We start from the raw sequence: 11221 nt of genomic DNA, 5'->3' as shown, positions 1-11221 counted from the left end.
AGTTTCTCCTCCCATCAGACGTCAGAGAATATCAGCCTCAGTCTCTCAGAGATTGTTCAGTCTGTCAGGATGAAAACAAGAGAGAGAAACTGTGAGGAAGATCTTTCTGGATTGAGACCAAATATGAAAAAGAAAACAGGTCATTTATTGTTGTAGAAGATTCATTTGTTAATTAATTTAAAAAAATTATAATTGTATCACTAAATTTAACACTGTTGTTTTCAATTATCCTCTTTCATTTTTCTCTGTAGGTCAGAATGAGGATGTTGCTGGAAGCTCTGCGTTCTTGTCCTGCTCTTACAGTGATGATAAACTAAAGTCAAGACACAAGTGTGTAAAGACTCAGTGGCAGCAGGAATATATGAGACATCATTCAGAGAAATGTTTCAGGATCCAGAACACAGTGTTTTCTCAGAGGAGTTTAAGAAAGAAGCTTCACTCAGATACTCATGTAAGTCTGAGAACATTTACTCATTTACTGCTGTTCATTTCACTAATACTGGATCAAACGTCACATCAGACAGAAGGACGAGTACAGCATCCTGCTGAAAAAAACAGCTTATTTTTATTATTATACATCAAACATGATGGTTTTTCAGTGAAACTAGCACAATATTTTGTCTAACTTTTTGTCATGTTATTTATTGATGAATTAAAGTGCAGAAAGACAGATGACTAGAGATGTGCTTGGCCCTCTTTCATTTTTGTTATAGAGGTGTGTGAGTGTAATATGTTTTTATACGCAGATGATGATGCTTTAATTGTAGAAAAGGAGACAAATAGAATACAGAAGTTATAGATGAGGAGCTTGTTAAGATGAAGGCTGTCTGAAAATAAGCTTTATGACATCTGGGTAAAACAGAAGTAAGTTAAGGAAGGCAGATGATTAAGTAATTAAAGTTGATGGTTGTGTACTTGCAAACAGAACATCGGTCAATCATCTTGGTTGTGTTCTGGATAATAATTTAAGTGGTGTAAGTTTGGCCTGGAAGGTTTTAGGAAAAGTTAATGCTCGAATTAAATGTATAGATATGCTAGTTTTTTAAATAAATAAAGTTTAAAGGTTATTGCTACAGGTCTAGTACAAAGTAAACTTGAGTATGCGTGTTGTTCATGGATGACTGATTTATCCAGTATGTCGATGACAAAGTTACAAAGGTCACAAAATAAATTACTGAGAATAGTTTTAGGAAATCATTATTTTATTAATGTGGATAATGGACACTTTCAGCAGATTGGATGGTAAACTATTGAAAGACAGTTAGCTTTCCTGAAACTAAAAATGATACAAAAAAATTCATAATAATTGGGCCCCAGTGTATTTTAACTCTTTCTCTCGGGTTAATGTAAGACATGGACACTATACTAGACAAAGTATTATGGTGTTAGACTTTGTATGGTAATAGGACGTTTGAATATACAGGTGCGCAGGAGTGGAATAAGTGGACATTGGACATAATTTTAACAGATAATGTTGGTTTTAGTATAAGAGTGAAGAGATTGTTTTAGATAGGATGGGTTAGGATATATATGTGTATTATTTTTTTATTTTTATTTTTTTGTGATAGTTTTTATTTTTTTGTGAGCAACTTCATTGTGTTATCCTTGACAAAGAAGTTGTAATAATGTTGTATTGCTACTTTTATGAAACTCAAACTCAACGAATATCTGCGTATGTCTGATCAGTTCACGTGATTTCTGTTGACGTCACTTACGTCTGATGTCATACGTAGAACGCATGGAGTATACGGAAGTGTAGAGCTACGAGACTTTCTGATGAAAAAGTAGTATTTCACCCTAATTTCAAAAGTATTTTTAAGCATTATAGTCAAATTAAATATATATTGATAATATTGGTCCACCATGGTGATCAGGTATGTTTGCTGAATGCAGAATGAAACGCTGTTTGCACACACATGTACTTCTCAGCAGTGAAGGCCTGATGTAACGTTAGCTTGTTGCTTGTGTTCGTGTTTGGTTGTCAAATGCTTTATTTTAACTCAAATTAAAAAGGAAATTGTTTAAGTGTTGTTAAAACATTGAATTGGTTATTTAATGAATATAAAGCTTAAATGCATGGTTTATCTGCTGTAACTCTTGATATTTAGTGTTTTAGTGTTTTTATTTAGTAACTTAAATAAAATGTAGTGTTTTATATGTGACATCAGTGATCAGTAGTAAAACTAAGTATGGGAGGGACACACTATCCTATCTTACCATCTTACCTTTATTATGTGTGTTATGTGGGAATCAAACTCATGACTTTAGTGTTTGAACCGTACAAGTTGAACCAAAGGAAGTTAAATTAACTTTTTTTTGTTTGTTTGTTTCTGCAGTTGTGGCTTCATCTGTGTGTTTGCGGTGCTGATAAACAAAGGTAAGCACCTAAACAAACTACATTTGAAAAATGGATGCACCGAAATGAAAATTATGGATGCACTTGGCCAAAAACCGAAACCGAAAATAACTTTACATGTTTTTTTTTATTAATTTCTTATTTGAAATTATTATTTATTTATTTATTTTTTTTAGTTGTATTATAGATATAATATATAACTTTTTAACTAAATTCAATGCTTTAATAAATCTGAATAAAATTTTTTTAAAAATCAAGCCAATAAAATAACCACACTTTTATTTCTAGTAACACAAAATTGGACATAAAATATGCCTATATTAAAATAATATTAAATATCAATAAATTAATAAAAATATATTATTCTTCATTCAGTTCTATGCAGCAGAATCAGATTTAACAGATTTTTACTTTTTGACTATTATCAAAATAAAGTACTCAACAACGCTATTATCATTAGAGCATGTGAGCAGATAGCAGGGAGAGGATCAGTGAGCAAGAGTGTAGCGTCATTTTAACAGTGTTGCCCAGCACGGCAATACACACCATATTACAGCACAGCCTTAAGCCTTGTTATACTTTCGCCTGGCTCCGCAGCGCGAGTCTCCGCAGACTGCGCACGCACCTCCTCAAATGGACGAGGCGTTTATACTTGACACGCTCGCCATTGTACTATTCTTTGAAATGATAGGGGGCGACTCGAGTAATTGTCCTCTGAACCACCAGGAATCAGCGGTGAGAAGAAGAAAGCTATACACACGTGACAATGTTTATTTTAGTACACCACCACCAATACCACACTACAAAAAGAATCGTGTAAAACCCAGTAAACCCTGAGTTTATTACCTTCGCGCTCGTGCGGACGCGTCGAGTATAAACCTAGCTTTAAAGCTCATAATTTATAATTCAGTTAAAATTTATAATTTTAACTCATATCCATATATTTTGTTTTATTGTCACGAGTAATAACATCAGGGTTTACTGGGTTTTACACAATTCTTTTTGTTGTGTGGTATTGGTGTTGGTGTACTAAAATAAACATTGTCACGTGTGTATAGCCCAAACGTGCCGCACAAGCCCTGAAAAGTGAAGCCAAAACGTCTCGATCGCCCCCCGGTGACTGGTCCTAGTATAGGTCATATTGGGTCATGATGTCATGATTGACAGCTGTGATTGACAGGTTCTCTGAGTGAAGTAGTCACTCTAGCACCAACAGACTTTTTTCAGGATCTTCGGAGGACTGAGGAGATTGGAGTTTTAAATTTAATATCTAAATTTCTATAATTAATTATTTCACACCGAGAGTGAGGGCGGGGCCTTGATTTCGCGGCTTTACTTCCTGCTCGCTACTGCGCAGACTCAAGCCCCAAGATGTCAGCGCCATATCGGGACACTGGCGGCTTCACTTCTCACCAATGGAAGAGAGCGAAGGGGCGTCGTCCTTATTTTTTTACAGTCTATGGTATAGCCTTCTTCTCACCGCTGAATCCTGATGGTTTAGAGGACAATTACTCGAGTCGCCCCCTATCGTTTTAAAGAATAGTACAACAGCGAGCGCGTCAAGCAGTGGGCCAATGTTTCAGAAAACACTGAAGCTTCCCCGGTCGCCGCCATTGATTAGAAGACCATCACCTGCTGTTAGCATTCCATTGACTCCCATTCATTTTGGCGTCACTTTGACAGCGAATAACTTTAAATCTGAGGTGTTTAAAGACATTATTTGTCCATTATTTATTTCTAAAGAAACACGAAAATGTATAAAAGGCTCCATTACCTTGTATCTTACGTTATGGCCCCGTAGAAGCAGTTTTTGTAAAAATAGGCTAACGATTGCATCATAACCACGCGACTCTCTGTCGCACAGTAGAGAAATTACCGTATGGACAGGATGAGAAGCTCACGGGCAATCGGGGGGACGTGGAGGCAAAATGACAAAATAATTAATCAGAATACTTAGCAATAGTTATTCCTGCTCCTAGCTCATGGACACCTCCTACTCACACTCTCCGTCTCTGCAAGTTTCGGAAGGGAATGATTCAGATTTCTCTTGGCACAGCCACTAGAAGACAGACCCGTAGATGAGACAGCTCACGTCACATCTACGTCGTCAAGCTCAGTTTGAGTCTGCGCAGTACGCTCGACCATCAGGAAGTGAGTGCTTCTAATTTACTTCACTTTTCTCCGTTGAATCCAATAGGGTCGCTGTGTCCATTTCTTTTACTGTCTATGGTGTCAAGTTTAAACGCCTCGTTCGTTTGGGGAGGTGCGCGCGCAGTCAGCGGAGACTCGCGCAGGCGCGCTGCGGAGCCAGGCGAAAGTATAAACAAGGCTTTACCGGTGAGCGTGAATGGTAGCTTTTGGGCCGTGAGCAACTGAGCAGAGCGCATAACACACACACACACACACACACACACACACACGGGGGTTGCAGCGGAACATTGAGCAGAACACAAGAGCGGAGAGCACACACACACGGGAACACACTTCGAAGTTTTGCATCTTCGGAAGCGGAGCGGCACAAAACATGCTGAGCCAGAGTGAAACCTGATCGCTGAACACGGGGTGGCATATTTTCGCCTTATATTTCTGCAATATAATCCAGCTGGAAAACTTCTGTGAAATGTCTTTTGCTGGTGTGTCGGTATCTTCAATGTCCTGATGTAGCTTTAACAGCATCAATAGTGTAATACTTAGTTTATAATCAGATTATAGTCACTTAATTAGTCAGGCCTAGAATTAATTTAGTTATTCAAATGCAAGATAACATAAAAAGACGTGTTCCTCCTCAGCAGAATTCAATTCAACCATCAGTTTTCACACTTTCATGTGAAAATAATCACCTACACTGTAAATTAAAGATTTATTGTGAACTAACAGTTCACTGGAAATACCCAAGGCTTATTGAAAACCAGGAAGTAACCGTGAATATGATCAATTAAAGTTTGTGTTGTTTCAGTGTGTCTGCAGGAAACAGTAGAGGCTGTTATTGGTGGATCTGTTCTCCTGCCGTGTTCTTCCACTGAACATGATCTTGAACTTCAAGACATTAATGTACACTGGAGACACAATAGCAGCAAGACTGTGTATGATATAGTCAAGGGTGAAGAGACAGTATCAGAACAAGACCATCAGTACAAGAACAGAGCCAAAACTTTTCCAGAGGAGTATGAGAGAGGAAACTTCTCCATCAAACTCACAGATCTCACTCACACTGATGCTGGAGAGTTCAACTGCCTCATCACACCCTCAGATGAACAGAAGAATGTACAGCTGATCATCACTGGTGTGTGAAACTAGTGGATTAGTGCATTAAGTTTTTAATTTAAAAAAAGTTGTTTGCTTTAAAATCTAAATACTGCAAGGAAATGATCCATATTTAATGTTCACTAGTGATGTTTCAGTCTGAATGCTGCTGTTTATAAACTATAGACGGGTCTGTTGACTGGTCTATAGGTCGGGTCTCTTTAAGGTAATGTTTTCTCTCAAACTTTTTGCAGAATCAACAGCAGGAAAAGGAACCATATCGACTGATCAAGAAAACCAAGGAGAAACAGAACCAGACAGTGGGGAAACATCATCGCCTTGGTCCTGGGTTGTCATTGCATCTGGAATTATAGTTAACTTTCAACTCTATCTCTAGTATTCACCAGAACTTAATGTTCCTCCACAAGTATTTTAATCTGCAACTGCTAAAGGACCAAACGTTACATATTCTTGCATTGACTATTTTTTTCATATTTTGTATCCTTTAAAATTATCACTTTTAAGTAAAGTGCTTTTACTAGTGTGTACAAAGTGTGCTATAAATAACTTTGCCTCGTCTTTCCACTTTGTAAGTTAAATTTAGTTTTTACAGTTTTCTGATGTAAAAGACTGTTTTGTGCTGCTATATTCTTGGGATATTAGCAATTAGCTTGGGATATTCTTGGCACCGTTGCAATGTAGACACTGAGATCTTGAAAAGGTACATTTTTGGTTGAAAGACAAGTGAGTCTGTCAATATGTTGCTGCCTTAAATCATGTAAACATTCATCTTGAAAATAATGTTTTATGTGCTGGAACTGAATTATTAAATTGTTAATACTTCAATATTCTCAGGTATAAACAGAGGAAACAAGGAGCAGAGATTAATTGTATTTGCATGATCTCATGATGATCAAGACCCAATAAATTGTTTTGATGAAATAATGTGTCTGTCAAAGTTGTTGGGATATTTCTAATCTTATACTTTTACTAACACCAAATGTTTCGCATTTACATTTATTCATATGGATGATACTTTTATCCGAAGCGTGAAAGCAGAAATGTGGTTTCTGGTTTAAAAAAAAATTAAAAAATAGCACATCAGACTCTGGTATATGAGTTTAATTTAGTTTACACATTTATATAAAACAACTAACCCCTTCCTGACACTTGGTGTGTTTTGGGCAGTTCACCGGGGCTCTTTGAGGGACCTGTGAGGGTTTGAATGGCCTCTAAAAGCCCCAGCCATATCTCAATCTCAGCATCAGAACATCACAATAATTGGGCTTTTCTCATGAGGGCCATGTATGACAAACATCCTGATGGGCAGTTTCCACATCAAGCACAATTCCTTATGAGTAAATTATGAGCAAATGTAACATCAGATAAAGGCATCAGACCACACCTCAAAGTAAACTAACAATCTCAACCCTAAAAATATCTCTGAATCTCTCGTCCCATCAGAGAATACAGTCTCTTATTGTACAGTCTTACTTTTGAGCTCATTTGAATGGCAAATTCATGAAAAGGTCAGGCTGTATTTCCCTGTTCTTTTCAGTTCTCTCTCTTTCATTTTTCTCTAGGTCAGGAGGAGGATGTTATCGGAAGCTCTGAAATATTGTCCTGCCGTGTGCAGTGATAATAAACTAAAGTCAAGACATGACAATGTATTAATAGACTCAATGGCAGAGGGAATATAAGACATCATTCAGAGAAATGTTGAAGTGAAACAGCTGAAGTAAAGACTGCTACTGTTTATGACGTCCAGAATGTCCTTCACTATTCAAAAAATGTCCTCACTAGTAAAACCTGTTAAACACCAGCTAGTGCTCCAGATCTCACTATAGTTAAAGTAGCTTATAAACAGGACAGATCATGTTTCTGTTTAAACCTAGTGATCAATATTATCACTTACAAAACAAAGATCATTAAACTTTGTTTAATCATTGCCATTTATCAACAAGGACATCTTATCCCGTCTGTGTGGGAATCAAACTTTGACTACCATTAGTGTCATGATCTACTGCTCGAGTTACAGGAACCTGTTTGTTCTGTTTCTGCAGTCACGGCTTCATCTGTGTGTTTGCAGTGCTGATAAACAAAGGTGAACATCTGAACAACTCATTTAATAGTCAAATTCAGGCCACATGAAGTAATGTCAGTCTTGTGTTCACTTTTAGAAAAAAAGGTACAAAAGCTGTCACTGGGACAGTACCCTTCAAAAGGGTTCTAATATGTACCATTTAGGTACTAATATGTACACTTTTGGAACTAATATGTACACTTTTGGTACCAATATGTACCTTTGAGGGACTAATATGCACTCTTTAGGTACAAAGGTGTACCTTTTGTAAAGGTACCGCCACAGTGACAGCTTTTGTACCTTTTTTTCTGAGAGTGTTTGACAGTTTGTGTTGTTTCAGTGTCTCTGCAGGAAACAGTAGAGGCTGTTATTGCTGGTTCTGTTCTCCTGCCGTGTTCTTCCACTGAACATGATCTGAAACTTCAAGACACTGATGTACACTGGAGACACAATGACATGATTGTGTTTAGTATAATTAAGGATAATTATTTAGTTTCTCAATCCAGAGTACAAGAACAGAACTGAAACGTTCCCTGATGATTTTCTGAGAGAAATATCTCTAACAACCTGATGCAGGAAAATAGACTTGTTTCTTCACAAGCCCTTATTATAAACAGGAGACTTTAAGCTGATCAATAATGTAAAACTGGTTGATTAATATATGATTTTAATTTTTAAAAGTTTTATCAAATCTAAATACAATAAGTGTTAGACCAACTAGTGATGCTCCAGTCTGAATGTTGCTGTATGTAAATTATTGGAAAATGATAGGAAACAGGAAACAAATCCACTAAAAACTAAGCAGAAGATACAGGAGAAGCAGACAGTGTAAATATAATGACCTTTAATATTTGCATTGCATCAGCTGTATTATCCACAGTGCTTATGGTTTGTTTCATCATATTTCTCTTGAATAAAAAAATAAATCTGTTCTGTCTCAGTGCCATAAATGACAAACAGGTATATAAGATATATGCATGCCTTTAAACATATGTTCAGAAAATATTGCTCACTTCTCTACTATATGTAACGTCAAATCCCCCGAAATCCCTCTCTTAATTCACACCTGAGTTATTTGTCAAGAAGATGTATAAAAAAAAAGAATTACACATGTATTTGATCCATCTCCCATCACTACTACAGTTTTAGTCTGTTTTTATTCCACCCTTGAGTTGCCTGTTTCTTCTCTCTTCTTCTACATAGATTAAATTAATTGTTTTCTAAAAAGCAGTAAAAGCATTGTGTTCCACATGTAATCTAATTCCACACCCGCTTTAGCCAAAGGCGATCAGTTCATCCCATTAAAGTCAATGAATGTCCCCTTAAAGCTCTCCAGCGTTTCTTTTGTGAAACCTTTAGAGGCCTGTTTTTCTGCAGTTTTGTACATATTCTGGTTCAGAATAGATAATAAAAGTAAGAAACAGGGTTTTAGAGGCTAATTTATTTTTTTCCTTGACACACATTTGTCTTCCAAAGGAGCTAGAACCTCTCATTTCTATTTCATATTTTATATATTTCTATATAAGCTTCTTCTGATTATTTTTATTTTATTTTATCTTTCATTGGTTCTCTCTGGTGCAAAATATATTTGTTTTGTTCCATTATATTCTTGCCAAATGCATCACATTGTTTTTATTGAGTAGCCTAACACAATAAGATCTTCAAACACTGAATAAGGAACATGATTTTGCTGAATCTGAAGGAAATGAGTTTGTCAATAAGTTTCCATCTTTACCACAAGTGTTCTTTGTCACGCTGCATTTGACAGTATTAAATGTACAGGGTGGGCCATTTATATGGATACACCGTAATAACATGGGAATGGTTGGTGATATTAAAGTCCTGTTTGTGGCACATTAGTATATGTCATGGTCACCACTCATCTTGAGGAGTTTCCCCCTCACATATACTAATGTGCCACAAACAGGACTTTAATATCACCAACCATTCCCATGTTATTACGGTGTATCCATATAAATGGCCCACCCTGTATTATGTATCATTTCATGTTAGTACTGCACATCATTTAGACAAAAATTATTAATTCCTGACTGCACATCAAATTAATTATTTTTTTGTCCCAAATCCCATTATAACTTTATTCATGTCTTACTGTACGTCACTCACTCCAGGCTACTTCTTGCTGAATATTGCAAAATTTTGACACGTAACTTTTCATGCACAATGATAACTGCTTAATCAGAAGAGGAACAGAGTGAACTGAGCAAATGATCATAATGTCCAGAGACATGGTGTTGGGCTCTTTACAGTAACTGAGGCTCTTTGAGGGCCAAATGAGGCTCTTGATGTATCTCAGTATAGAAATCTGTGGAGAAATAGGACTGGACTCTTCACAGCAACAGCAACACTATTCTGATAAATCATCAAACAATGGCATCAGGTGATACACTTCTGCAAACTAAAAGAGACAAAAACAAACTGAACGTATCTATGTATTAGAACCAGACTGATCAGATCAGGCTTCAGTTAGCATTGTGTTCATACAACACAAAAACACAATACAACAATGCGGTAATACATACAAATACTCTGCTTTTGCACACACACACACACACACACACACACACACACACACACACACAAAGACAAACGCTACTACCAACATGTTACTGGATTATTACAATCAATGTAAAAATTAATGTTTGGAAATGTAAACTGATATTTACTTCTGTGGCGAACTGAAGTAAAATATATAAACACCTGTCTTAAAACTATATTATTTGGTACTAACATTTACAGAAACCTTTTCACAGTACTGTATATTTACATGAAGTGAGCATGACGGAAGCAAGATAGATTTATTTAGATTAAATTGTTAAAATTTTGATCTTAAATGTGGGACATTTGAAATGTCTGGATAAAGTATTTTAAGTGTATCTTAAAAATGTTTCTATTTGTTTACTGTAATACATCCATTTATGAGCATGTTTTAATATCACATCTGTGTGTTTACTCTTTTAAATAAAAAGATTTTATAGCAAGGCTTTTTTAGTAATTACAAAAAAAAACACACATTTAAATGACTTTATAAGGGGATTTTAACTAGACATTGATGTGAGCTGGAGACACAGAGTCAGTGAATATTGTGTGTGATATAATTCCCAGCAGAAAGTCAGAAACAGGATTCAGACTATGAGAACAGAACTGAAACTTTTCCTGGTGATTTTCTGAGTGGAAACTCCATCAAACTCAGCAATCTTCAATACACTGATGTAGGAAAATACACCTAAAATCACAAACTCATCTGAACTTCAGACTGTACAGCTGATCATCAGTGATGTGTGAAGTTGGGTAATTTGTGTGTTATGTTTTTAATTTAAAAAAGTTGTGTTGTAAAGTTACAGACATAGTTTAAATCTTCAGTATTCTCAGTTATATTCAGAGCCAGGGACGGACTGACAATCTGTGCGTTCTGGAAAAGTCCAGAACGGCCGTCCAACCGAGGGCCGTCGGCACAAAAAAAAAAAAAAAAAAAAAAGTCTAATAAAGCAATATGAACAGCCAACAGCAGGGGCACT

General features: G+C 36.3%; 1 protein-coding gene across 2 annotated transcripts; it reads left to right on the top strand.

Moving 5' to 3' along the window:
- The first annotated feature begins 210 nt into the window (after positions 1 to 210).
- LOC307169391 (ICOS ligand-like) lies at positions 211 to 6670 on the top strand. 2 transcript variants are annotated; one of them, XR_013823108.1, is made up of 4 exons: positions 211 to 451; positions 2337 to 2377; positions 5313 to 5639; positions 5854 to 6670. XR_013823108.1 is itself a non-coding variant. In XM_079890009.1 (4 exons), exons 1-4 carry the CDS (start codon positions 1864 to 1866, stop codon positions 5994 to 5996), a joined length of 522 nt encoding a protein of 173 aa, XP_079746135.1. In that variant the 5' UTR covers positions 1651 to 1863; the 3' UTR covers positions 5997 to 6670. The 2 variants fall into 2 exon arrangements, 1 of the variants encoding a protein (XP_079746135.1); XM_079890009.1 differs by lacking the exon at positions 211 to 451 and adding an exon at positions 1651 to 1874.
- The last annotated feature ends 4551 nt before the right edge of the window (positions 6671 to 11221 follow it).

This window comes from Squalius cephalus (assembly GCF_949319135.1).
Source record: "Squalius cephalus genome assembly, chromosome: 13".
In the NCBI taxonomy this organism is placed as follows: Eukaryota; Metazoa; Chordata; class Actinopteri; order Cypriniformes; family Leuciscidae; genus Squalius; species Squalius cephalus.
The sequence above is the reverse complement of the archived record's forward strand: the minus strand, read 5'-3'. Positions and strand labels throughout refer to the sequence as shown.